General features: G+C 52.5%; 1 protein-coding gene across 8 annotated transcripts in view; it reads left to right on the plus strand.

Moving 5' to 3' along the window:
- Positions 1-26,733, plus strand: part of ARHGAP23 (Rho GTPase activating protein 23) — an 81,429-nt gene extending 54,696 nt beyond the window's left edge. For all 8 annotated transcript variants that reach the window (XM_073798520.1, XM_033847505.2, XM_073798519.1 and 5 more), the window contains 9 exons: positions 868-1,023; positions 5,914-5,992; positions 8,168-8,241; positions 8,468-8,557; positions 9,579-9,704; positions 16,882-16,923; positions 17,482-17,578; positions 19,655-19,686; positions 24,163-26,733. In XM_073798520.1, the coding sequence (XP_073654621.1) occupies positions 868-1,023; positions 5,914-5,992; positions 8,168-8,241; positions 8,468-8,557; positions 9,579-9,704; positions 16,882-16,923; positions 17,482-17,578; positions 19,655-19,686; positions 24,163-25,191 (1,725 nt within the window). In that variant the 3' untranslated portion in view covers positions 25,192-26,733. The remainder of the gene's footprint in view (positions 1-867; positions 1,024-5,913; positions 5,993-8,167; positions 8,242-8,467; positions 8,558-9,578; positions 9,705-16,881; positions 16,924-17,481; positions 17,579-19,654; positions 19,687-24,162) is intronic.
- The last annotated feature ends 1,138 nt before the right edge of the window (positions 26,734-27,871 follow it).

A 27,871-nucleotide genomic window follows, 5' to 3' on the forward strand; every position in this document is an offset into this window, starting at 1 on the left:
TGTGTGTGTGTGTGTGTGTGTGTATAGAGAGAGAGAGAGAGGGAGAGAGAGGGAGAGAGAGAGAGAGAGGGAGATATCTATATACATCACATCTCCTTTATCCATTCATCTTTTTTTTTTATCCATTCATCTTTGATGGACATTTAGTTTTCTTTCATATCTTGGCAATTGTAAATAATATTGCTGTGAACACTGGGGTGCATGTATCTTTTCGAATTAGTGTTTTTGTTTTTTTTTGGATATATACTGAGGAGTGGAATTGCTGGGTCATATGGTAGCTCTACTGTTAGTTTTTCTGAGAAACCTCCATACTGTTTTCCACAGTGGCTACACCAGTTTACATTCCCACCAACAGTGTATGAGGGTTCCCTTTTCTCCACATCCTCGCCAACATTTGTTATTTGTGGCCTTTTTGATGACAGCCATTCTGACAGGTGTGAACTGATATCTCATTGTGGTTTTGATTTGCATTTCCCTGATGACTGGCGATGTTGAGCATCTTTTCATGTGCCTCTTGGCCATCTGCATTTCCTCTTTGGAAAAATGTCTATTCAGTTCTTCTGCCCATTTTTTAAATCGGGTTTTTGTATTATTATTATTTTTTTTGGCCGTGTCTCGCGGCTTGTGGGATCTTAGTTCCCTGACCAGGGATCGAACCTGGGCCCCCAGCAGTGGAAGTGCAGAGTCCTAACCACTGGTCCGCCAGCGAATTCCCAGGTCGTTTGTATTTTTGATGTTGAGTTGTATGAGCTGTTTATGTGTGTTGGCTATTAATCCCTTATTAGTCGGTCATATCATTTGCAAGTATTTTCTCCAGAGAATGCTGTTCTTACTCTTCCTAACACCCCTGCCCTGCTGTGTCCCCAGCGTGTCCCCCTGATCGTGGCTGCATGCTGTCGCATTGTGGAGGCACGGGGGCTGGAGTCCACAGGCATTTACCGGGTGCCAGGCAACAACGCAGTGGTGTCCAGCCTGCAGGAGCAGCTCAACCGTGGCCCCGGGGACATCAACCTGCAGGATGAGGTGAGTGTGACTGGGGGGCGTCGGCCTATGGAAGGGGGGCCAATGTGGTGGTGTCTGTTGTGTTCATTGTACCCTGTGGTGTGCCTGGCACTGGGTCAGGGCCCCAAGGCAAGACGCAACTTGCCTTTGCAGGCCAGCCGTGGGGAAGGGCATCACCCCAGCTGCAGCCATGGCCTGAGAGCCCGGAGACAGAGGCTGGTAGGTGACAGTTTTTTGGGCCTTGAGGATGAATAGTGTCCACGAAAAGCCAGCGAAAGCCAGGAAAGGGCACTCCAGGCAGAGGGAACAGCCTGGGGAAAGGCGTGGGCCCCTAAGGTTTGCCGGCAGTCACCATACCTTCTCTGTAAAGGGCCAGGTAGCAAGTATTCCAGGGCTTTGTTTACCACATGGTCTGTTGCAAACCCTTCTCTTCCTTATCCTCTTCCTTCTCTTCCTTCTTTTTCTTCACAATCTTTTAAAGATGCAAAACCCATTCTTAGCTCAAGGGCCACACAAAATCAGGTCGTTGGCTGGATTTGACCTATGGGCCAAGGTTTGCAGACACCTGGTTAGAAGGGGAGTATATGGTGTTTGCTGGAGCGGACAGCAACGTGGGTAGTTGATCAGATGAGACAAGAGCAGCTCGTGAAGGGATCTGACAACCACACAAGAGTTTGCAGCAGGTTATAGTAACTATAAATGGAATATAACCTTTAAAAATTGTGAATCACTATGCTGTACCCCTGAAACATATAATACTGTACATCAACTAGACCTCAATTTAAAAAAATGATGTGTTTAGAGCAGGAATAAAAAATTACATACCGGGGCTCTGGATCCAGTTAAGATAGAGCAAACACACTCTGTCCAGTCTTTTCTACTGATTACATCTAATAATCCTGGACAGAACATATAAAGTAACTATCAAATAACTCTGAAAAGTGGATAACAGCAGACCAAGGAGGCAGAGTGCAGCATTCCAAAGATCTAGGCCGTCTAATGCAGACTTCCGAAATGTCTGTCCTGTCTAAAAATGTTTCCGTACTTTCACTACAACTCGTCATTTCTGCTATAGAGAGAAATGTTAATATCTCTAAACAGTGTTCACAATCCTCTTTTGGCGAATTCTGGATTCCTCCAGGATTCTGCTCTAACAATCATCTCCCCTTTCTCTTGTGCTGTGAACTGAATCGTGTCCTCCCAAAATTTATACGTTGAAGCCCTAACTCCCAAGATGAGTGTATTTGGAGATAGGGCCGATTAGGAGGTAATTAAGGTTAAATGAAGTCATAAAGTCAGGGCCCTGGTACAATAGGATTAGTGTCCTTGTGAAAGGAGACACCAGAGAGCTCCCTGCCTCACCTGCTCCATCTTGTAAGGACACAGCAAGAAGGTGACTGCCTGCAAACCAGGAAGGGAACCCTCATCAAAGACTGAATGGGCCGGCACCTTGTTCTTAGATTTCCCGGCCTCCAGAGTTGTGAGAAAAGAAACTTCTGTTATTTAAGCCAAAAAAAAAAAAAAGAGTTTGCAGCAGGTTATATGTCAATTATGTCTCAGTAAAACTGGGGAAAATATCCAAATAAATATTTCAACCAAAAAAAAGAGTTTGCAGCAGGGCCAGTGTTTCCCAGAACCCTAAGGTTCCCCAGAGGTGCTGTGGGAGGCCAGGACCCCCCATCTAGAGTAACCTGCTTTGCTCTGTCTGCTTTTTTATGTCGGTTTTTTTCATATTGGGTTTTCATGTATCGTTTCACTTGACAAAAAGTGCTCTGCTGGAAAAGATGTTTTGGAAAACCATGGATCTGGACAGTGAAGTCCCATGAGTCAACAGTACTCTGAAGCTGTATGTGAAAATGTAAGATAGTCTTCGTGTCCTTGGGAAGGAGCTAGGGAGACAAGATGAGTACGTGTGAAATAGTGGACAAGAGAAAAAGCTGGTTCTCATCAAGGACCAGATTGTTTGATGAGGAAGGAGAGGATGCTGGGGACTGGAGCAGGTGTTTGAAATCTTTGAAGGATGAATAGGAAGGGGCAGGTGAATAGGAAGGCAGTCCAGGCAGCGGGTGATAGCATTTTCCAAAATCCCAGAGAAGGGTCTGAGTGTCAGGACAGAGAATGGACCCACCTCCTGGGCTTGGCAGTGGAGAGGGTGAGGCCCAGGGCAGGGGACAGAGGGCTTTTGATGGCTTCACTAAAGCCTTTGACCTTGAGCCAATGGACAGTAGGGAGCCTTTGATGGTTCCTCAGCTGGGGAGGCATAAATGAGAGTAGGGTTTGAGGAAGTAGTGCTTTAGCTTATGCCTAATGGATACGAATGAGGGAGGCCCAGAGCAGGGCATCTAGGGAAGAAATTACCGATATTGTGGGAGGGGTCAGGAGGTCTTGGTGGTCCCAGGGGGAGGGGGTAAGGAGGATGGGAGCAGCTCTAGGAGTTGGCTGCATGAGAGGGAGGAAGGAGGGGTAGGAAAGAGCTAAAAATTTGAGCTACAGGCTGGTGGTATCTGTCCCTGGCAGACCAGGGGAGTAGGGCAGGAGAGGGAGGATGTGTCAGGTAGGAACCGCGTTGGACTTGGAGTGGTGGTAAGTCACCCACATGGGGGTGATGCATAATCAGGCACTAGACCGAGGGTGAATTGGGGAGTGAGCGTGGGGTCACGCTGGGGCACAGAGGTGAGACGACGGAGGGAGCTGCCGTCTGGGGAGAGGGTGGGCGTGGGGACTGCAAGGGCCAGGCTCTGAGTGGGACAGAAGGAGAGGGCAGCTCAGGTGAGGCTGGGGATGGGGGGGCAGATGCTTAGGCATAGGAGGGGTCACGAGGGACAGGGCAATTCTGGGATCTAATGTACAGCATGGTGACGGTAATTAAATATTGTATACCTGAAATTTGCTAAGCTATTAGACCTTAAGTATTCTCAGCACAAAATAAAAGGTAACTATGTGAGGTGATAAGTGTTTTAATCAGCTTGATTGCGTGAATCATTACACAGGGTATAGATTTATCAAATCAATCACATTGTATATCGTAAATATATACAATTTTTATCTGTTAATTATACCTCAATAAAGGTGGAGTAACAACAACAGAACAACAACAAAAATGCCATTATCACCATCCATAATTTGTGAAATTCATCTTTGTTGAAAAATCTAGAGTTCATATTTTTTTATTGCTCTTTTTATTTCATGATACAGATATTCCACAAATAATTTACGTATTCTTTAGTAGTTAAGCATTTCAGTTGTTTCCAGTCTTTAGCCTTGATAAATTTTTCTCCAATGGGGGGAAAGAAAAAAAAAGGACAGGGCAAGGCCTTGGGTTTGGCAGCTGGGAGATGAGAAGAGCCTACACATGAGGGCCAGGAGGCAGTGGAGGGAGGTGGGCAGGAGCCCACACTGGGTGTGCACATGAGCTGGGCCTCGTCCAGGGAGAAGAGGGACCAGGGTGGGGCCGTGCCGTGTGTGTTGGGTGTGTGATTTTGTCTCAGACATCAGTTTGTGTCATTTGTCACGGGGAGTGCTGGAAGTTAAGCGTTCTCATCGAGCCTGTGGACGGTCTGGCATTAAGCTGTGGCCCCATGGTAATGAGTGTGTATATTGTTGAGTTGTGTGTCTCTGTTGGGGGTATTCTGTTGCTCTCTGGACATGAGTTATTCTGAGCAGTTCCTTTCAAGGGAGTTATCCTTGACTTTGTGCAGGCTGATGGTGCCCCCTGGTGGACAGGAGAGACACTGAGCCGGCCATTCTTTTATTCATTCTTGTATTCAACAACCATTTATTTAGATCAGAGTTTCTCAACCTTGACCCTTTGGGCAGAATAATTCTTTTTTGTGGGAGGTTATCCTGCGCACTGGAGGAAGTTTAGAAGTATCCCTGGCCTCTGTCCACTAGATGCCAGTGGCAGCCCCCGCTTGTGAAAACCAAACGGTTCCACACACTGCTAAACGTCCCTGGGGGCTGAGTCGCCCTGGTTGAGAATTCATGATTGAGACCATTTAAGTGCCAGGCTGATAGGGCTGGCTAGGTGATAGGGGTGCAGTGGGAATAAAACAGACAGGATCCCTGCCCCTCATGTGGCTTACAGATCGGCCAGGCAGGAACAAGGAAACGAATGCATACAGTAATGATCAACTGCGGTAAGTGCCACAGAAGGAAGAAAAGTCAGGGCTGTGCTACAGACGGCAGGCAGTGGTGATGGCGGCTGTGCCGCGATGGTCGGGTCGGGGGAGGCCTCTCCGAAGACGTTTAGATTCGGGAGGAGCCAGTCATGTGAAGGGCAGGGGGAGGTGAGTTCTAGTGGAGGGAACCAGCCGGTGCAAAGGGCCTGAGACAGGAAGCCACCAGGCATGAACGTGAGCTGTGTCATGGATGAGGAGAGGGGTCCGGGATGACTCCCCTAAGCGGGGGGCGCTGGGAAGCAGGAGTTGGCACCAGCAGGCCTAATGGAGGTCCAGTGGGCAGGCTCGTGCGGGGATGGGTTTTGCTCACCTCTGTCCCCCACAGTGCCTGCACCAGGGAAGGGACCTGCTTCTTTCTCTGCGTGGACAAATGTCCGAGCCCACTGGGCTGGCTGGAGCAGAGGGGTGCTGGGGCCAGGTGGTGGAGGGGCTAGGACCTAGCTGGGGACTCTTTTCTACTGTGATGAGTCTTCTTAGCCCAGACAGTCCTGGTCTGGGGAGAGCTGGCTATGAGTGGGTCCCAGGGAGGGCCCAAGCCGGGCTGCACTGGGCTCTAGGGCTGGACAGGCATGGAGGTGTGGGCACCTGGGCGGGGCCTGGCTGGCTCTGAACCTGGGGGCGTGGAGGTGTGGGCACCTGGGCGGGGCCTGGCTGGCTCTGAACCTGGGGGCGTGGAGGCTTGGGCACCTGGGCGGGGCCCTGCCTGTGGCCTGATGTCGTTGCCCCTCCCCAGCGCTGGCAGGACCTCAACGTGATCAGCAGCCTGCTCAAGTCCTTCTTCCGAAAGCTGCCTGAGCCTCTTTTCACCGATGGTGAGTAGGGGGTGGAAGTGGAAGATGGGAGGAGGAGGGAATACCTGTCTAGGTTGCATCCTGACCACTTTTTAAATGGGGTGTGTTGGTTTTACTTTGGGGGTTTTTGTTTTAATACAAAAGAAACACATGCTTGTAAAAAACATAGGTAGTACAGATATGAATCAAGTAAACACAAGGGTCCCTGTCATCCTCCCATTCCCTGTCCGCAGAGGTTATCCTCACACTTTCTGAGCATTTACTGTGTGCCAGGCACTACTCCCTACAACTCCATGAGGTAGGTACTATTATTTCCCCTCTATAGATGAGGAAACTACGGCACAGAGAAGTTAAGTGACTTGCCCAAGGTCACAGAGGTTGTAAGTGTCAGAGCCAGGGTTCAGCCCCAGGCATCTGGCTCCAGAGCCCAACTCTTGACCATTTGCTGAGCTGCTTATTAACAGTGCATTGCGTTTCCTTCCAGACCCTCTTACACGTGTGACAAAGACACACTCGCATATGTAGGGCTTGAAGTTGGGCGGGTTCAGTGGCGCACTGGTAAACGTTTCACATCTGGCTCTCAAGGGAAAAAAGCCGTGATGTGTAGCATTTTCCAGTTTCCATGGTATAAATACTCCCACCACGGCTGATTTCAAGCTCCCAATTTGCTGTCACCAACATGAAAGCCAAACACAGCTGGTTGTCAGAAGCCCATGCGGGCGAGCGGCTCCAGCACACCACTGCTTGAGTTCTTAACAGAAGGAGACTTATAATTTTGAGATTCACTCGTGTCAGTACAAAGAGCTCTACCTCATTCTTCTTTTAAATCAACCACATAGTTTTTCCTAGGCTGAATAGACTGTAATTTGTCTAATCACTCCCCTACTGCTAGCTATTTAGGTTGTCTTTGCATTTTTGCTATTTCGAAACGTGTTACAGTGACTTTCCTTGCCTACGTTCCTGCACACCTGGACCAGGGTCCTGGAGGTGGATTCGTAGACATGGAATTGCTGGGTTAAAGTCCTGGAAAACATGTTGAAAGCTAAAGTCAAGTTGGACTCTGGGGAGGCGGCCCTAGTTCACACTCCCAGTAGCAGCGTAAGAGATTTTGCTTCCTAACATTCCCATCGGCACTGGATGTTATTAATATTTTAAACGTTTGCTGATCGGAGAGAGAACACGGCATCTCACTATTGTTACCATTTTCATTTCTGTCGTTACTAAGAGATGAACTACCTTTTCACTAGTTTATTGGCCTGTACCGTTTCCTCTGTAGCTGCTCGTTCAGACTATGTGCCCATTTTGCCACTGGGTTCTTGGTCTTTTTTCCTATTGATTTGTAGGAGACAAGCTCTTTGTACATTATGGATATTAACCCTTTATTAGTTTTTGTAAATATTTGCTCTTGGTCTGCCATTGCCTTTTAACTTTTCAGTATGGAAATTGAAAACAGTTATTTTATGTACAGTCAAGCTGTTAACCGTTAATGGATTCTGTATCTCATGTTTAAGAATGCCTTATGATTATAAAAGTATTTTCTTATTTTTCCCCGATATTTTAATAACTTCTGTTTTTGGCTCTGTCATGCAGTTGAATTTATTTGTGTATTATGTGAGCTAGAAATGGATTTATTTTCCCAACAAGATAACTGACTTGAAGTGCTGCCTTTATCTGTCCTGATCCTTCATCACCTGCCTTAGCTGTGCTGTCTTTTTAGTATATTTCAGTATCTAACAGGGCAAATCCTCCCTCATCATTCTTCCAGATGAGTTTTAGGATAAACTTAACACATCCCATTTTTTAAAGTTTCCCATGGACTTTTTCTGAAGGGAGTTGGGGGAACGTTGACACAGAGGGGGAAGGGTATTTGGAGGCTGAAAGACCCCTTCCTCTTTCTAGGTAACCTTCTCTTTTCTCTTCCAACCTTGTGGTGTCCTTGTCCTGGAGGCTGGGGCAGGGACCCCTTTTCCAGGATCAGTTGGCAGCTGAGATCTTATTTCTTCCCAAACAAACACACCTGGGCTATCCCAGGTCAGCTGTGCACCTGAGGGCAGCCGTGGTGGGTTTGGTCACATGAACACAAGGCCACAGAGTCCCCCCCAGACTGGAACAGCCTTGGTACAAAACACTGACCTCCCGGCAGGGCCTCCTCAGCCTGGAGGCCCACCTCTCAAAAGAGTTCTCACTGTGTTCTAGACAAATACAATGACTTCATTGAGGCCAATCGCATTGAAGATTCGAGGGAGCGGATGCAGACTCTGCGGAAGCTGGTGAGGAGAGGGGTGCTGCTGGGCAAAGGGCAGACTGCGCAGGGCGAGCACCTCAGCAAGCCCTTCTCCCCTCAGGGCCTCAGTTTCTCCATCTATGCGAAGGGGGGGGCAGTTAGAGGGGGGATCCCAGACCCACTGAGATATGGCAGCGGAGCCCCTTTGGGGTACGGTGGGGAGGTGGAGGTCATCACACCCTGGTCCCACGCCCCTTCTTTCTCCCACCCAGATCCGGGATCTGCCAGGACATTACTATGAAACACTCAAATTCCTCGTGGGCCATCTGAAGACCATAGCTGACCACTCGGAGAAAAACAAGGTGGGTGGAGGCCCTGATGTGAAGTGTGGGGGAGGGAAGCCTACCAGGGTCTCCTCAGCATATTCTTTTTTTTTTTAAATAAATTTATTTATTTATTTATTTTTGGCTGTGTTGGGTCTTTGTTGCTGCGCGCGGGCTTTCTCTAGTTGCATCTAGCGGGGGCTACTCTTTGTTGTGGTGCGCAGGCTTCTCCTTGCGGTGGCTTCTCTTGTAGCAGAGCACGGGCTCTAGGTGCGCAGGCTTCAGTAGTTGTGGCACATGGGCTCAGTAGTTGTGGCGCACGGGCTTAGTTGCTCCGCAGCGTGTGGGATCTTCCCAGACCAGGGCTCGAACCCGTGTCCCCTGCACTGGCAGGTGGATTCTTAACCACTGTGCCACCAGGGAAGTCCCTCCTCAGCATATTCTAAGCTCCTCCAGGTTAGATCATCTCAAGCCCCTCTGGCCACGCCCTCCTTCTTAAGGGTTGTTCTGTCCCCACCCCTTCCCTGCATACTGGCCCGTGCTTCTCCCTGGAGAGCCATCTCCTGAATTTCTGAGGGTCTTCCCTCTGAAGCAGAGAGCCTCAGAGCCCTGGGTCTGATGGAGATCTATCCTCTGATCTAGCTCAGATCCCTTGTGTTACCTTTTCCTAAGCAAACCCCTTATATCTTCTGATTCTGCGGTGGAGGGGTGGGGGAACTGAGAGGAGGTATAGGATTCCTCCCGGTCCTAAAACACCCTTGGAACTTCCCATGGGTCCTCACTCTGGCTTCTCCCACTGCGAGCAAGCATAGCGTGGGTGTGCAGGTGGGGAACTGCCCATGAGCACCGGGACTGGCGTGAGTGGGGCTGAAAGCTGGCCTGTTCTCTACTTACCAGGCACCTCCATGCCCAGCAAGGAGGCATCTGGCCCCTAAGCCAGGGTCAGCTCAGGATGGGGTCGGGCTGGGGGCCTGAGGGCCCAGAGTGAGGGAGGCCTGGGGTGCTGGAAGTCAGAGCTCACAGGGGTGTTGATGCTCATCCGCTTCCCTCCCCTGCCCAGATGGAGCCCCGGAACCTGGCCCTAGTCTTCGGGCCAACGCTGGTGAGGACGTCCGAGGACAACATGGCGGATATGGTGACCCACATGCCTGACCGCTACAAGATTGTGGAGACGCTGATCCAGCACGTAAGCAGCTGCCCTGGCCCAAGTCCCCCTGGGCACCCGGCTCCCGCTTGCCCGGGTGGATGTGCTCGGGGAAGGATGAGGCAGCTGAATGAAATGCTGCTGAGATGGTGGGTGCCCTTCAGAGGCAGTAGGCTGCATTTTTAAGGCCAGACGGGAATGGGTCCTGAACCCCCGTCTTTCCGGGATATTGCATCCCCAGCAGGAGAATCAGGAGGCCCTGAGCTTCCAAGATGCATGTGAGGGTCGGAGGGAGGAGGAAGGTCAGGGAAAGGTGCTGCCAGGTTGGAGGGCAGAAGGGGTGAAAGAAGGGATGCCTTCAGAAGGTGGCCCCCAGGAGAGGTGTCCTGGCAGAAATGGGCAGACAGGTGCAGAGGTAGGGACAGAGCTCTCCCTGCAGGCCCACTTGAGACTTCAGGGAGAAAATGGTGATGCCCGGGATAGGGGGAGGCGGATGTCGCAGGGCGGATGATGGGCTGGGGCAGGATCCTGGCTGCATGTTCAGTGTGTCTTGGGCTGGTCACCTTCCTCTCACGGCTGCCTGGAGGCCCCATGAGCCTGGTGTTTCTAAGAATTCTTATTGTTATCCACCACGGGATGAGAACCCAGAGTGGCCAGCAGAGGGCGCAGGAGACCTTGGTTTTCCAGAGCCAAACCCAGGGCAGCACCACCCCCTTCTGGGGCCCTCAGGGATGTTTTTATGAATCATAGATTTTTCCATTTCCAGATCTTGGTGTGGCCTGTGGTCTAGTCCACAAAGAATGGAACCAGAACCCTCCTGCCAGGAGAAATAAGATTGGCAGCTGGTCAAGGGAAGGGAAACCTCAGCCTCCCCTACCTCATAAACACTTTAGGGAAGGGAAACCAGGTCATGTTACTCCCATTTTACAGATGAGGAAACTGGGGGACTCAGAGAGGCAAAGTGATTTGCTCAAGGTCACACAGCTAATAAGTAGCAGCCCCGGGATTTTAAGCCAGGACTGTTTGACCAAAGCCTGTGCTTTACTCCCCAACCAACTGGGAGGTCTGACTCCTGGGGGCTTTGGAGTGAGGGAGATTGGTCAGAGTTAGCTGAGTGAGGCCATGGGTGGACTTTGGTCATGCTGGCTGGCCTCGTCTGCTTGTTTCCTTCCTTCACCACGTGTCAGGGCCCTGAGCCATAAGAGCGTATGTCGAGGCCTGTTCGCACTCTAACATTGGGATCACCAGCCCGGAGGCCCACTCCAGAGCTGTCAGGGAGGCCAGGGCTGGTGAGCAATGTCAGGGATCCTGATGTGGCCTTGGTCTGGGGAAGCCTGTCTCTCTTGGAAAAGTTCAGCTCCCCAAACCAACAGGGAGCCGTCGGGGTCCCCATGAGTGTATGCTTTGCGGGGGCGGGGCAGTGGGGAGGAGAGGCCCCTAGTGAAGCTGGGAGTGAAGCCCTGGCTCCTAGTGAAGCCCCAGGAAGCCCAAGGCCTGTGGTCAGCTGGGATGTCAGGAACAGCAGTCTTCAGGGAGAACGAAGGCCCAAAGTGTGTCCACTTACCCTCCCTTAGGGTCCCGGGGGAAGTGCCCAGCCAACGGCAGCTCCTCCTCTGGGCAGGGTTGGGGGATACGGAGCGCATCAGTCTCCTTCATACGTGTAATCCCAGCACCAAGCCTAGAGCCTGGCACATGGCGAACACTCAGTGTTTGTTGAATGAATGAATGAATGAATGAATGAATGAATTGCTGTGGCGGTTATTGCCAGTCTGGGCTTTCCCACTGAGGGATTCCTTCCTGGGAACTAACTGAACGTGCAACCCTCCATTCTCTGCCCCCTTGGCATTAGAACATAATCGGCCCTGGACTATTGTCGAGGGAATGAGCTACCCCCTCAATTCACATTGAGCTCACTGAGCCCGCCCACGTAAGAGGCTCTGCAGCCAGGGAGCGGTGTAGTCACGAACTCAGGCAGGGTGGGACTTGTGACAGAGACTGCTCTGGCTCTGGCTCTGAACCCCTGCCCACTCAGTGGACGGTTGGAGTTCATGGGCGACATGACCTCCTGCTGGGAGTTTCAGCTGCAACCATCACCGGGCCTCCCTGCCTAGGACTCCTGGTTTCTGTGGAACGCTTGGACAGCAGAGCTGGAAGGGGCCTTAAGGCAGCAGAGCTGACCTTGCCTCGTACAGAGGGTGGATACTGAGGCCTAAAGAGGAGCAGTGACTTGCCCGGGGTCACACGGCAAGATAATGGCAGAATGGAGATGAGCAAACCCGGCTGTTCAGCTGCCCATGAGCAAGTCAGCAGCCAGCTCATACTCACGTTTACTGAGTCAGCTGGAGCCCAAACGAAGACCGTGCCAAGGCGTTTGTTCATTTGTTCACTCGGCACACGTGCTGATTCCTACCATGTGTACCCTGGGATTTTTCAGCCTGGCACTAGTGACCTCTGGGGCCAGATCATTCTTCTTTGTGGGGGGCTGTCCTGTGGCTTATAGCACGTTTAGCAGCACCTCTTGGCCAGATACCAGGAGCATCCCTCCACTTGTGACAATTGAAAGTGTCTCAGGACATTGCCAAATGCCCCCTCGGGGGGCAGAGTCGCCCCAGTTGAGAAGCACCGGTGTAGAGGTTCAGGGCACTGCCTCTGGAGCCAGCCTGCCCGAGGTTGAACCCTGGCTCTGCTCCTTATATGCTGTGGGACCCTGGACAAGTACTTATTCTTTTTGTGCCTCCATTTCCTCACCTGTAAAGTGGAGATAATAATAGTACTTACCCCACAATGTTATTGAGGTTGCATGAGTCGTTATCTGTAAGGCACTTAAAATGGTGCCTGGTTAGGTAGTGTGATATAAGAGTTAGCTCTTGGAATTACTTGGCGGTCCAGTGGTTAGGACTCCACACTCTCACTGCCAGGGGCCCAGGTTCGATCCCTGGTTGGGGAACTAAGATCCCACAAGCTGCACGGCGTGCCACCACCACCCCCCCAAAAAAAAAAGTTAACTATCATCATCACCACCACCACCACCATCGTCATTCCATGCCAGATACACACGCAGGTGCTGGGAACACAGAGATGAATGGAACTCAGGCCCTGCTCTGAAGACATCACTTCTTCATGCTCTGGGCTATGTCCAGGGAAGCCCCGTGGAAAGACCCAACCCAGCCCTGGGCGTAGAGCTGGGACTATAGTCAGGGAGTTTTTGAAAGACACAAAGAATTTAGCCAGGCAGAGAAGGGAGAAAGAATGTTCCAGGCAGAGGGAACAGCATGGGCAAAAGCAGGGTGGCATGAGCTAGCATGAATTCTTCCAGAGAACCATGGGCCACCCGGAAGCTTCCTGTAGACTTCCAGGTTCCCAGAGCACTTTTAGTTTCCCTCAAACCCGAGTTAGAGGCTGGCTTCTTAGGGCTCCCTCTGGTCAGCCTGTCTCCGGGGACTGCACCTTTTATTAATAATAGCTAACATTGGGCTTCCCTGGTGGCGCAGTGGTTGAGAGTCCGCCTGCCGATGCAGGGGACCCGGGTTCGTGCCCCGGTCCAGGAAGGCGCAGTGGTTGAGAGTCCGCCTGCCGATGCAGGGGACCCGGGTTCGTGCCCCGGTCCAGGAAGATCCCACATGCCGTGGAGCGGCTGGGCCCGTGAGCCATGGCCACTGAGCCTGAGTGTCCGGAGCCTGTGCTTCACAGCGGGAGAGGCCACAGCAGCGAGAGGCCTGCGTACCGCAAAAAAAAAAAAGAGCTAACATTTATTATACATTAATGTGTTGTACTAAATGTTTTACATATGGTATTTCTTTTTTGTTTTTTAAATTGAGATGTAGTTGACATACATTATATTAGTTTCAGGTGTATAATATAATGATTCAATATTTGTATAGATTGTGAAACGATCAGCACAATAGGTCTAGTTAACATCCATCACCACACACAGTGACAAGTTCTTTTTTCTTGTGATGAGAACTTTCAAGATCTACTCTCTTTGAAACTTTCAAATATACAGTAGTGTTATTAGCTATAGTCACCATGATGCACATTACATCCCCAGGACTTGCTCATTTTATAACTGGGAGTTTGTACTCTTTGACTGCCTTCACTCATCTCAACCACCCTCCACCCCCTCACCTCTGGCAACCACCAGTCTGTTGTCTGCATCTATGAACTTGGATAATTTGGGGGTTTCTTATGCCACATATAAGTGAGATCATACAGTGTTTGTCTCTCTCTGTCGTTTCACTTTAGCATAATGCCCTCAAGTTTCATCCATGTTGTTGCAAATGGCAAGATTTCCTTTTTTTTTTTTTTTGCGGTATGGGGGCCTCTCAGTGTTGTGGCCTCTCTCCCGTTGCGGAGCACAGGCTCCGGATGCACAGGCTCAGCGGCCATGGCTCACGGGCCCAGCCGCTCTGCGGCATGTGGGATCCTCCCGGACCGGGGCACGAATCCGCGTCCCCTGCATCGGCAGGCGGACTCTCAACCACTGCGCCACCAGGGAAGCCCGATTTCCTTTTTTAAATTGTTGAATAATATTCTACTGCATATGTGTGTGTGCGTGTGTGTATACACACACATACAGTATATGCACATTTTCTTTATCCATTCATCCATTGATGGACACTTAGGTTGCATCCATGTCTTGGCTGTGGTGAATAATGCTGCAACGAACATGGGGACGCATGTATGTTTTCAAGTTAGTGTTTTTGTTTCCTTCGGATAAATACCCAGAAGTGGATTCGCCGGGTCATATGGTAGTTCTATTTTTAATTTCTTGAGGACCCACCATACTGTTTTCCATAGTGGCTGCACCAATTTACATTCCCACCAACAGTGTAGGAGGGTTCCCTTTTCTCCACATCCTTGCCAACACTTGTTATTTATTTCCTGTCTTTTAGATAACAGCCATACAGTATTTTATTTTAATCCTCACCACAGTTTTAGAAGTAGATACTCATACATTATGCCCATTTTAAAGATAAGTAAATAGAGAGGTAATTTACCCGATGTGGACTTAAGCCCGAAGCTGACTCCAGATCCTGCATTTCTCCCTCATCCTCTATCTCTCTTTTCTCTTCTGTCTCTTGTTTCTCTTCTGTCTTATTTGAGTTAATCATATGCCTGATCATGATGAATAATGATTGAGGTTCATGGCCCAAGGTCATAATCAACCTTGCAAGTCTCCTTGTTTCCCTGCCTCATTCCAAAGCCCACTCTGCCCACCCCCCAATAATTACCACTCTGATAGGTTAATGTGTGTATTTTCAATCCACCTTCTAGATGCTAATTTTAAGTATAAGGATATCCTTAAATATATATAACATTCTGTGTGTTTTAACTTTCAGTTAGTGAGCTTAGCTCATTTACTTTTTTGTAATTTCTGTACTGTCAGGACTTATTTATTTATTTAATTTTTGGCTGCATTGCATTTGTTGCCGCACACAGGTTTTCTCTAGTTGCGTCGAGCGGGGGCTACTCTTCGTTGTGGTGCATGGACTTCTCATTGCGGCGGCTTCTCTTGTTACGGAGCATGGGCTCTAGGCACACGGGCTTCAGTAGTTGTGGCGCATGGGCTCAGTAGTTGTGGCTCACGGGCTCTAGAGTGCAGGCTCAGTAGTTGTGGTGCACGGGCTTAGTTGCTCTGAGGCATGTGGGTTCTTTCCAGACCAGGGCTCGAACCCGTGTCCCCTGCATAGGCAGGCAGATTCTTAACCACTGCGCCCCCAGGGAAGTTCCTGTCAGGGCTTATTTCTGCCATCTTAAATGTCATTTTCTGTTTACTACATTTTCATTTTATTTCCTTTTTTTGGTCTTTTCTACCTTGCTTTGGATGGGTTCATTTTATTTTCCTGATATAAAACTTACATAATTTATAAAACCCATACTTACATTGAATGATACAATTGCAAAAGCCTGTAGTTACGTTTAATTTTTACTATCAATTTCTAGAGCTTATCAGTATCCACATCTTCCTTCTACCACATCTAAAAGCCAAGTACCTTAGTGTACTTTCACCTGTCACTGGTTTCTCCCTCAGAATTTGAATTCCAGATTGTCATGGGTATACTTTGTCTGTGTTTGTACGTGTGTGTGTGCATCATTGCTTAGTTTGATAACAGTTGACTTTTCTACGCTATTATCCATCCTTACTTCTTAGAACTTCTTGTTCCGTCCTGGATTCATTTCTTTACTTGCTCATGTACTCGGTTAAGATAGTCTTTGAGTAGCAAACTTCCTGACGTCTTAGAATAGCTTTATTTCACACTCAAATTTAAATGAGAGCTTAGCAAGGTATAAAGTTCTAGGTTCAAAATCCCTGCACTTGTAGTTCAGAAACACATCAAAAATATTACTTCCTTGTCTTCTTGTGTCTGTTGCTGCTGAAAGTTCTAGTTAAAGCTGATACTTGTTCACGTGTGAGCAATCTGTTTTTGTTCCTCAGAAAACTTTTAGAGTTAGAGTTTTTTGGGTTTTTTTTGCGGTACGCGGGCCTCTCACTGCTGTGGCCTCTCCCGTTGTGGAGCACAGGCTCCAGACGCACAGGCCCAGCGGCCACGGCTCACAGGCCCAGCCGCTCTGCGGCATGTGGAATCTTCCCGGACCGGGGCACGAACCCGTGTCCCCTGCATCGGCAGGCGGACTCTCAACCACTGCGCCACCAGGGAAGCCCAACTTTTAGAGTTTTATCTTCAAGATTCTCAAATTTCACAAAATATATTTGAGTGGGATTATTACTTTATTTTCTATTCTGTTTGGCATTTAGGAGAAAACCTTGCCTGCCTGCCCCTCAGGGAACCTCCTAACACCTCCCTCTAGGCACTTGCCTTTTCCGGGGGGGTGGGGGGGTTCCACCCCTGTTGTCAGTGTGGAGCCTAGGCTGGTGTCGGGTACATGCAGCTACAGCCACCGCGGCTGGCCTTGTCCCCGCAGTGGACCTGGCTGGCACTAGATGGCGCTGCTGCCCCCTCGCTTCAGGTGACCTGCAGGGGACTGTGTTTAGTGAAAAACAGGCAAAGAGAAGCTCTCCCTGAGCCAGCCATCCATCTGTGCTCAGGCCTTCTCCCACTCCAGGCTGCATTTCCTTTCCACACTGGGGTCCAGACTTTTCCATCAGGTGTGTCTGAGTGGGTCCTCTGAACTGAGCAGGTTGGGAGCCCGTGTCTCCCTGTCTTCCCTCAGCTCCTTCCCACGCTGATTCCATCACTTCCTTTTGTCTCCTCTGCAGTCAGACTGGTTCTTCAGCGACAACGAGGACAAGGGAGAGAGAGTGAGTGGTGCAGAGGGCCCGTGGGGTGGGGTCTGGTCGATGGTGGGCCCTCGTCCCAGGTGGGAGGGGTGGGCAGCAAGACTGAAGCAGGGGAAGGTCCCTGCCCTTGGGACATCCCAGTCTGATGGAAGGAACATAAGCCCTCTCCTCCGGAGCCTCCAATCTGATGGGAGACAACAGTCCTCACCTTCATGAGCCCCAGTCTGAGGGGGAGATAGAGGCCTTGCCCTAAGGAAACTTAGTCCAGTAGCAAAGGCAGACCCTGTCCTCCAATCTTACGAGGAGGATAGAGGGCTTAGGAAGGTCCAGTCTGATGAGGGAGTCACAGCTCCGGCCTTTAGGGTCCAGCCAAGGTGTGGGGGGGAGGCACGAAACAGTCTAATGGGGGACACGTAGGACCTGCACTCGAGCGCCTGGCTGATGAAGGAGACGGTCCCTGCACGGGTGAGCCCCGGTCTGATGGAGGAGACCTGCGCCCTGTCCTCAGGGTTCCCCGTTCCGTCGGGTCTGCAGTCAGACAACTGAGGCTGTGCTGGCTGACCCTCCTTCTGTTTGCAGACCCCTGTGGACGACAGGGAGCCTCAGTCAGTGCCAAACATCGAGTACCTCCTGCCTAACATTGGCAGGACAGTGCCCCCTGGTGAGCCAGGCTCAGGTGAGAGCAGGGGCCTGGGAAGGGGTGGAGAGGGGGTGGGATCTGCATTCCCGAGGGTCCCAGATGGCTGGCCAGGGGCCCAGCTTCCCTGCTCCTGCCCGCGCCGCTGGACTGGGCTGTGGTGGGGCCTTCTGCCTCTCTGGGGAGGCCCAGCCTGCCCGTGTGCTGCCTCCTCCGCGCCTCGGCCGTGCCCACGCCGGGCTGGGTAGGGGCTTTGTTTTCACTGATTGCTTTCCTGAGCTTTTTATTTCTCATGGGCTGTGTCCTGGGCACGTTCCTCTTTTTAATTTTTCTTCCTTTTCTCCTTGCACCCCTCCACCCCTCCTCCCTCTTCTCCCTGTGCTCTCCCCCTATCCCCTGGATCCTGCCCCTTCTCTCCTCCTCCCCTTCCCTCCTCCAGCGGACCTGTTGGAGATTTAACGGGTACAGTGTGGCATCGCGGCCTCGGTCACTAACAGTGGCGGGTGATTATAAGAAGGCTGGGCAGGCACGAGGGGCAGGCAGGACGGTCCGGGGCCAGGAGGGCCTCACCCTGACATGCCAGTTACCCACAGTTGTTAACAACTTACCCCCACCCACGTCCCATCCAGAAGCCCCTTCTCAGGAGGAAGGAGGCACTTGTTGGAGCCACGTCTGGTCCCTCTTGCCAGGAAGTCTGGGCACTGCATGGCTGCCCTCCTGCAGTCCCCCACGCTCTGTGGCTTTCTCTCTGCCGAGTTCGGCCACTTCTGGTTATCTGGGTGGGGGACGCTTGCTGGTAGTGGGACCCAGCGTCTCCGGACACCAGGGATGCTACCCTGGAAGCCTCTGTATATCTATAGCTCCTGCCTCAGCCGCCTCCAAGGGCTGGCTCTTCCTGCTTCCGAAATCAGAGCCCCTGGCTACTCAGCCCCTAAGTCCTGCTTCCAGGCCTCTGGCCTTATCATAGCGGAGGAGTCCAGGGCCAAAGGAACGGCCAGTCCCTTCTTGGCTCAAGCCACTAACTCCTACCACCTGTGGGTGACCCGCCCTTAGTATTTTGACTGCTTCTGTCTCTGACAGAGGCATACCACAGCACCCCTAGTTGCAAGAGGCAGGCTGGGGAGGGGGTCAGAGGACATGGGGGGTGGGGATGGCAGAGAGGACCCCCCCCCCTGGTCTCTTCTAATCACCTGCTGCCACTCTCCTGCCCCGTGTGTGTCGCCGTGTGGTTGGCCCGTCTGCTCTTCTCACTGTGTGCAGGGGAGGGCTGGGGAGGAGGCATCTAACTTGCTTGCTGGAGAGTGTGGATTAACCGCACCTGCCCACTGCCCCCTGGGACCCCGGGAGATCCTGGGATCGGCCTGCTCCCTCCCCAGTCCTGGAGACAGCACTGCCAGGACTTGTTTCTGGTTCCTTCTCCACCCCAGTGATATTAGGGGAGTGGGACCCGCATCCCTTCGTAACTGATTATTAACAGCAGCCGTGCCCCACGAGGGCAGACTGACCTCAGGTCTGGAGGTGGAACCTCTCCAGGCTGCAATCACCAGCCCTCTCTACTTCCTGCCCCGCCCGCTTCCTGTCTGCCCTGTCCTGCACCATTCACACGGTCCCTCTGCCCCCTCATGCCTGGGAGTGGGGCTGGGGGGAGGGTGGATCTAGGGCATCCACCTCTCTGTGCACCGTGTGGTCTCCATTTCTCCAGAGCATCTGTGATTTGATGTGTTTCATTGTTGTGGTTTCCGTGAACTGCATCTGATATTTGGCATTTTCTCTCCAGTGCTTCAGAGTAACAGGGATAGGAGGGGAGGGGAGAGGAACTAGGCCAAAGAAAAGTCCCCCTTGCTCTTAACCCTGAGCAAATGAGGGTCCAGTGGCTGGCAGCCTGATGTCACTTTCTGCCTCAAAAGGAAGTGGTTACTGACATCCTTCTCTGCTCCATCCTTATCCCATAGGAAGTGACATCAGAGGCCCATCACACTCCCAGGATCTGGGGAGAGCTCAGGTTTCCAAACTCCCTGGTTTCTGAAGCCTTTGAGGAGAGGGAATTGTGTTTACAAGACTCAGTCTTCTGTTGCTCAATCCAACTTTCATTTTTCTTTCCTTTCTCAATAACAGATTCTACCACCTGTAGTTCAGCCAAGTCCAAGGTAAGTGCCACGGCAATTCTGAAAGTTATATCCCTGTACAAGCCAGCCCACTTTGCTTTTTGGTCAAGGGAGTTGGGAGAATTGTGATTGGAGCCTTGAAGAAGATTGATAGTCACTGGGAAGGAAGGTGGGAAATACCGAGTGTCCAAGGTAAGCTGAGAAGTCGCTCACCTTGGCAGTGCTTGGGGAGGTAACTGCTGTAGTAGAGGATCCGGCTTGGGAGTTAGGTGGCCTGGAGGCAGTGTTGCTCAGCAGTTAGAAGCACAGACAGTCCTGGGCCTGAGCCCTGGCTCCACTACTTAGTAGCTTTGGGACATTAGGCAAGTTACTTAACCTCTTTCTGATCCTCAGCTTGCTCATACTATTTATGGGGATAAGAGTTATCCTCAAATGTGGGGTTAACAACAAATATGTCTGATATAATAATTATTTTTTAAGGTCTTTGCAGAGCCCAAAGCCAACAGAAGGAAGGAAATAATAAAGATAAGAACAGAAATCAATGAAATTGAAAACAATGAAACCCAAGCCGGTTCTTTGAACCAGGTCTCACAGGCAGTGAGTTGCCTGCTCCAGAACCTGCCCTGTGAGACAGAACCAGTAAGGCCAGGATGCCTGCCCCAGGCAGCCCAAAGGCCAGGAGTGTGTCTTAATCAGCTCAGGCTGCCATAACAAAATACTATAGACTGGGTGGCTTAAAACAACAGAAATTTATTTTCTCACAGTTCTGGAGGCTAGAAGTCCAAGATCAAGATGTTAGCATGGTCAGTTTCTGGTGGAAGCACTCTTCCTGTCTTGTAGACGGCTGCCTTTTCACTGTGTCTTCATATGGCAAGCAGAAATCGAGCATGCATGCGAGAGAAACAGCAAGCTCTCTGGTGTCTCTTCTTGTAAGGGCACTAATTCCACCATAAGGGCCCCACCCTCATGACCTCATCTAAACCTAATTACCTCCCAAAGACCCCAAATACTATCACATTGGGGGTTAGGGCTTCGTCATATGAATTTGATGGGGGAACAGTTCTGTCCGTAGTAGTGGAGTCAACTAAATGTTGGCTGGTCAAACTGGGCTCATTTCTCTCTGGATCTCTAAGCACTGGCTGAGTCCCAGTGAGATCAGTGTGCCTGACACCAAGCAGGTGCTCATTATGTGTCAGATGAAAGCACTGGACAGAAAGAAGGCTGCTCTAGTCTGGTGCAGAGGACCCCTGTAACCTCTCCATAGAGCCTCTGCCTGCACACCTCTGGTGATGGGGAGCTCACTCCATCACAAGACTGCTGTGGCGGGGAGCAAGTTCATTATAGTGACCTGAATCTAGCTCCTGATCACCTCCACCCCTTGCTCATGCTAGACCCCTGGTTTCCTGTAGCCTCTCCTGGACTGACCCCTCAACCTTTATGTGAACCTGCTGACCTCTGCATTCCCTGAAAGTGACCATTCTGACCTCATTGCTTCTGTAACTAGCTAGGATGGGAGGGTAATTTGATCAGATGATCCCAGCGGCCTCTCAGGTCTCTCAGAGAGCAGAGGCAGAAAGCGGTGCTGGCCACCATGTGCCTCACGCTGGTCATAGCAGTGCTGCAGGTGGTGCCTTCTGGAGTCGTGCCGTGTGGGCAGACACAGCCCAGGAGCTGCACGCCTGTGAATCCTGAATCACTGACAGGCTCCGGCTGGCCACGGGAGGCAGCTCTATGTCTCCATCCACTACAAACACACCGCGTTTTCTTGCGCTTTCCTTTATCGTGCTTCACAGATACCGCATTTTTTTTTAAACAAATTGAAGGTTTGTGGCCACCCTATGTTGAGCAAGTCTCTTGGAACCATTTTTCCAACAGTATTTGCTCACTTCATGTCTGTGTCACGTTTTTGATAATTCTTGCGATATTTCAACCTTTTCATGATAATTATATTCATTACGGTGATCTGTGATCAGTGAACTTTGATGTTACTATTGCAAAAAATTACGACTCCCTGAAGGCTCAGATAATGGTATTCTGTAGCAATAAAGTATTTTTTTTATAAATTTATTTTATTTTATTTTTGGCTGCGTTGGATCTTCGATGCCGCGTGCTGGCTTTTCTCTAGTTGCAGCGAGCAGGGGCTACTCTTCATTGCTGTGCGCGGGCTTCTCATTGCGGTGGCTTCTCTTGTTGTGGAGCACGGGCTCTAGGCACGTGGGCTTCAGTAGTTGTGGCTCGCAGGCTCAGTAGTTGTGGCACACAGGCATAGTCGCTCCGTGGCATGGGGGAATCCTCCTGGACCAGGGCTTGAACCCGTGTCCCCTGCCTTGGCAGGCGGACTCCCAACCACTGTACCACCAGGGAAGCCCAGCAATAAGGTATTTTTAAATTAAAGGCTGTACTTTTTTTTAGCCATAATGCTAGCACACGCTGAACAGACTACAGTGTACGCATAACTTTTATATGCTCCGGGAAACAAAAAAATTCATGTGACTCGCTTTACTGCAGTATTTGCCGTATTCCTGTAGTCTGGAACTGAGCCTGCAGTATCTCCGAGGTGTGCCTGTTACGCTGCAGCTGAATCAGGAGGTGACCCATGAGAAGGGATGCAAGGGCAGGTCATTTCAGCCCAGCTGGGGGCCAGTCCCAGCATCCGTTTCTACAGGGCTTTTTATGTTCAGGGGACCCCATTCACCCCATTCACTTAACATTTCTCAAGTGCCTGTTATGTGACAGGCACTGTACTAGGAGTCATGGATGCAAACACAAATAAGCCACTGACCTTGCCCTCAGAGAACTCAGCGTTTGATAATAGATGATATGGAAACAAAGCTATTCTGACATGAGAAGAGCTGGTGTATGTGTAGTTTCAAAGGCCTATGAGAAGAGAAGAAGAGATTTCCCAGATCAGCCAAAGGGAGAGCTGGGTGGGAGGTTGCTGTATAGAGAATGCCGTGTTTGAGCTGGGCCTCGTAGAGGGAGTAAGAGCTCATCCCATAAATAGGGTGGGGGGGTGGGGTGGGACTAAGGGCTGCCAGTGCTAGTCCTATAGAGGGAGGGGTCGGAGGGCAGCATCGCCAGAGTGAAGGCTGTGTTGGGGCAGGGGGGGCACTAGGCAGGTTGTGAAGGGCCCTGTGTCTGTGCTTTATCCTGGTGGGGGTGGGGTCCTGCAGAGTCTGGAGGCGATTAGATTCCTGCCTTGCCTTAGAAGGACTAAGGGCTCCTGAGAAGAAAGGGCTGGAGTGAGGCTAGGGTGGAGGCAGGGAGTTCTATTAGGAGAGGGCAGAAGGGCCCAGAAAATGCAGAGTGAGGGTCTGAACAGAGGATGATGAGGAGGGAAGAGGGAGGAGGCAGAGAAATCACCCTGAGCTGGGGACATGAATGGAGGTAGTTTGGGGTAGGGACCATAATGTGGTTCCAGATAGGTGAGTTTCAGGTGATGGCAGACACCTTGGTAGCGACAGATTCAGTTGGAAGAAGAGTTCTGGAGCTCAAGAGACAGAGTTTGGTGTTGGCCAAGGGAGACCTCGGGAGCAGGATGTCCCCAGGGAGAGAGGACAGAGGCTGAGAACAGAGCCCTGGGAACACGGCTTCTTAAGAGTAAGAGGAGGAAGAAGAGCCTCCCAAGAGAGGAGAGGCCAGAAAGGGAGGATTAAAAACCAGGTCGGAGGAGGCAGTGATGGGCAGCTTGGGCTCTGCTGGGGGATCCTGGAAGGCCAGGACCAAAAAACACCCACGGGGCTCAGCAATGAGAGCAGTGGCTGAAAGTTGCCCACCGTGGGGCTGTAAATCACAGTTTGGGAGCGGCTTCTATCCAAACCAGCGGATTGTGCGGGATTTTTAAGCCACTTTTGGCAACAGAGCTGGTGGTTGGATTGATCTGGGGTTGGGGATTGTCAGGGTGGGGCGCTGATGGGACGGTGGAAATGGCATGGGGTGCGGTGGGAAAGGAAATGAGCTTGGGCGGGTTGCCCTGGAGAGGCCTGTACCTACTGAGTAGGTGGAAAGTCAGGTTTCCCAGGTGAGTGAGTGGCAGGCGAGGGAGGGAGGGAGGAGCTGTGGTCCGAGAAAGGTCCCTGCAGGCTCTGGTATTATAACCCAGAATAGTATATGTGAAATGGGTTCAAACTGTCGAGTGTCATTCGCTGTTGCGAGTCTATTATTAGGAGAGCTGTGTCTAAAAGGATTTATGCAGCACTGGATGTAGAGAATGGATTGAAAGTTGGGGCGAGGTGAGAAACCAGCCCCCAGCTCGCAGGAAAGAGCTGAGAGCCTGGATTAAGACCGGAGGAGGTGCCGAGGAGGCTTCAGGATTGAGGGGGGCGAAGAGGGGTAGTCTCTAGAGTGCATAGTGACACTCCAGTTGGGACAGCCGTCCAGGAGGAACAGCGGACGTGAGAGTGCTGGGCTTGGACCTGTTGAGATTGGGTGCTGTGGTGTTGGGGTGTAGGGGTGGGACGTTGGAGGGCGCTGAGGCTCTCCGGGCGCCCCCAGCACACTGACCTGTCTCCCGCACAGGGCTCGTGGGCCCCCAAGAAGGAGCCGTACTCCCGGGAGATGCTGGCGATCTCCTTCATCTCGGCGGTCAACCGCAAGAGGAAGAAGCGGCGGGAGGCGCGGGGGCTGGGCAGCAGCACAGACGACGACTCGGAGCAGGAGGCGCACAAGCCCGAGGCGGGGGCGGGGGCGCCGGCGCCGGGGGCCCAGGACCGGCCGGAGGGGCAGCGGCCGGGCGCCGCCGCCCCCGAGGCCCCCGGGCGCCTCAGCCCCCCGGCGGCGCTGGAGGAGCGGCCGGCCGCGGACACGCGCTCCATCGTCTCGGGCTACTCCACCCTGTCCACCATGGACCGCAGCGTGTGCTCGGGCGCCGGGGGCCGGCGAGCGGGCGCGGGGGACGAGGCGGACGACGAGCGCAGCGAGCTTAGCCACGTGGAGACGGACACGGAGGGCGGCGCGGGGCCCGGGGGGCTCCCGGAGCGCCAGCCCTCGTTCAGCTCGCACCACCTGATGCCCGGCGACACCCTGGCGCGGCGCCGCCTGGCCCGGAGCCGAGCGGACGGCGAGGGCGCGGGCGCGGCCGTCGGGCTGCCGGGCTCCGCCTCGTCCAGCAGCCAGGAGTCGCTGCGTCCCCCGGCGGCCCTGGCGGCGGCGGCGCTGGGCTCGCGGCCCTCGCGCCTCGAGGCGCTGCGGCTGCGCCTCCGCGGCACCGCGGACGATATGCTGCCGGTGCGGCTGAGGCGGCCGCTGTCTCCCGAGACGCGGCGGCGCCGGAGCAGCTGGCGCCGCCACACGGTGGTGGTGCAGAGCCCGCTGACCGACCTCAACTTCAACGAGTGGAAGGAGCTGGGCGGAGGGGGCCCCCCGGAGCCCGTGGGCCCGCGGGCGCACAGTGACAACAAGGACTCGGGCCTCAGCAGCCTGGAGTCCACCAAGGCGCGGGCCCCGTCGACCGCCGCCTCGTTGCCGCCCGCGCCCGGGGAGCCGGGGGCCCTGCAGAGCCAGCCCCCGCGCCGCTCGGCCGCCTCCCGCCTCCATCAGTGTCTGTGACCGCCCCTCCCTCCACCCCCGCGCCGAGCGCCCCTTTGACCCACCCGGAGCCCCTTGGTTTCCCAGGAATCGCCTCTGCTGGCACCTCCGCCCCGCCTTGTTGCCCCTGGGAGCATCCGGGTGCAAGTGGGAGGCGCTGAGGCCGTGTCTCCGGTTTGTGCGCCGGAATTGCTAGGGGGCGGGCAGAGAAGACGGGACTGGACGCAGAGTGGGAGTGGGAGGGAGGGGGCCTCCGGGGCTGAGGAGACGGAGAGGGGCTAGGCTGCTGAGGCCCTGGGCAGGGCTCCTGGGGCGGTTCTCTGTCCCTTGGATAAGTGACAGAGTGTGCCCTTCTGGGCCTTTGTGTCGCACTTAGGGGCCCTTGTCGGCCATGGGGTGTGGATAGGGACCCCCCAAGCCTCAGACTAAAGAAAAGACAGTGGGTGATGCTGGCTCTTCACTCCTTTCCTCTGCCCACCTCCCCGCAATTAGCTCCTAGCTGCCAGCTAAGGGAGGGCGGTTGTGTATGTATGTCTGGGGAGAGGAGGTGCAGGGTGGTGGTGTCCATGGGGGGAGGGGCGTGGTGTGTGCGAGTGTGTGTAGTCACTGTCCCAAAGTGTTCCCAGTAGCAACTTCTGCCACTCCTGCCCCCTTCAAACCCAGCTCCCACCGGGGCTCCCTGCCTTCGGTGCACACAGGGCTCCTGCCCCCCTGCTGCTTGTCGGCGCCAGAGAAGGGGGTTGGGACTTCTCAACCTTCTCAAGAGGCAGGACTGAGACTCACCAGGGTTATTCCCCCACCACCACCTTTTTCCAATCTCTAAATCACACTCCCCAAGTGGTTTGACCACGGGAATCTGCCTGTTCCCCAGACGGTTTGGGGAGGGTCCACGGTCACCCCTGCTAGACCTCTTGCCCCTCTATTTGTTCTTCCAGCTGTGCCTGCTCCTTCCATAGCTGAGGCACACAGGCCCGAACCTTCTTCCCTTTAGGAGGGGGCGTAGAAAACATCCCTGGTGTCTCTCTCTCTCTCTCTCTCCCCCCACTCAACATGCACGCACGTGCGCGCGCATGCGGACACACTGATTGATGAGCTCTCAGCCGGGCTGCTCCTTTTGGAAGGGTGGGTGGGACCCAGCCCCCTCTTCTCCCCACAAGTTGTAAATAGACCTCAGATCACAGGCCTCCCCACACACGCCCTCACTCATTCCAGGGAAGCCCAGGTGGGGTTGTGAACCCACTGCCACGTCTATCAGTCCTCTTGTTTTATGCAAAGATTTGCTGTAAAGTAGATTTCTCGCTCCTCCCTCCCTCATCCTTTATTGTAAATATTGTCTCTAAATGTGTAACATATTATAAAGAATTTATAAGGATTTTTAAAGATGTTTTGCTCATTTAAAAAAGTGCTGTAACAGTGTTGGATAAGCCGCTGCTCCACGTCCGCATGTCTCCTTTCACTGTGTCCTCGACACACCTCTCTAGGCGACAACTAAGATTTCCTGCTTCTGAAAAGTCCTGTCTGAAAAGTATAGTCTATATCTTGGAAATAAATGGCCTTCCTCGAGGCATGAGTCAGCTGTCTCACTTGTTTGGGAGGGAGGAGAGGGCAAGAACGGGGCTAGGATGGGGGAAGAGTGAGGTACCTGTGGCCCACGGAAGGAGGGCAGTGGGGCTGGACCAGGTGGTGGCAGAATGGAGACAAACCTTTGCTTCCTGGTGGCTTATAGGTGTCCTGGGAGACTGGCCTGAGCAATGACTTGGGCACAGAAGCAAGATGGAAGGGCACTGACCCTCATTGCTGCAGGAAATTTTCATGCACCTGTTCTGTCTTTTCCTGTAGAGACCAGGAAGGTGCACAGGCACCTTCCTTCTCAGGTCTGTCTGGAACTTCAGAATGGCCCAGAGGTGCTGCCGAGCAGAGAGGAGGCTCGGGCAAGGCCCAGGCCACTGATGGGGTCCATCCCGGCCAGCCGTCATCATAGGCACTCCAGATCCAGGCGATATCCCAAGAGGACAGTACGCGTTTTGCCCTTTGTCTTATTCACACGTGTAGGCCTTACAACCTGGGATGGGCTTCCTTCCATGTCATGTCTCTATAGTTGCCCCTGCCAGCTTCCAGGCTGCCTGTGATGAGCCTAGTAGCCACCAGTAGGAAAAACAGATGACAGTTGTCAAAGAGAACCTAGGGAAGAGCCCTGGAACTGGGAAGAGCTTAGTGGCTCACTGAATCCCCTTCCTTCCTCCACCTCTGCCCCATAGCTTGTTTTTGTTTGGCAAATGAGCTAGAGCCAGTGTTATTGTGGGCCCACACCAGCCCCAAGGGCTTTCTGTGTCCTAAGCTAATCCTCCAACACTCTTTGGGGCTCTGGCCACAAAGCTGTTATCTCCATTTTATATATGAGGAAACTAAGGCACGGAGAGGTGACACACTTGTCCAAGGTCACACAGCTAGTTAAGTGGTGAAGCCAGGATAAATCTAAGCCCTGAGAAAAGACATAAAGACAGGGTTACTGCCAATTGGGCCACCTTCAAGCTGTAGTAGATTTTGGATGAGAATGGATCAAAACCTTGTGTTCTTCAAAAACAAAGAGAAATGAAGACATCTCCAGTAAAGAAAAACAGAATTTGTCATTAGCAGACGTGCCGTTTAAGAAATACTGAAGGGAGTCCTGCAAGCTGAAGTGAAATACATTAGATCTGGG

This window comes from Tursiops truncatus, chromosome 20 (genome assembly GCF_011762595.2).
Source record: "Tursiops truncatus isolate mTurTru1 chromosome 20, mTurTru1.mat.Y, whole genome shotgun sequence".
Classification (NCBI taxonomy): Eukaryota; Metazoa; Chordata; class Mammalia; order Artiodactyla; family Delphinidae; genus Tursiops; species Tursiops truncatus.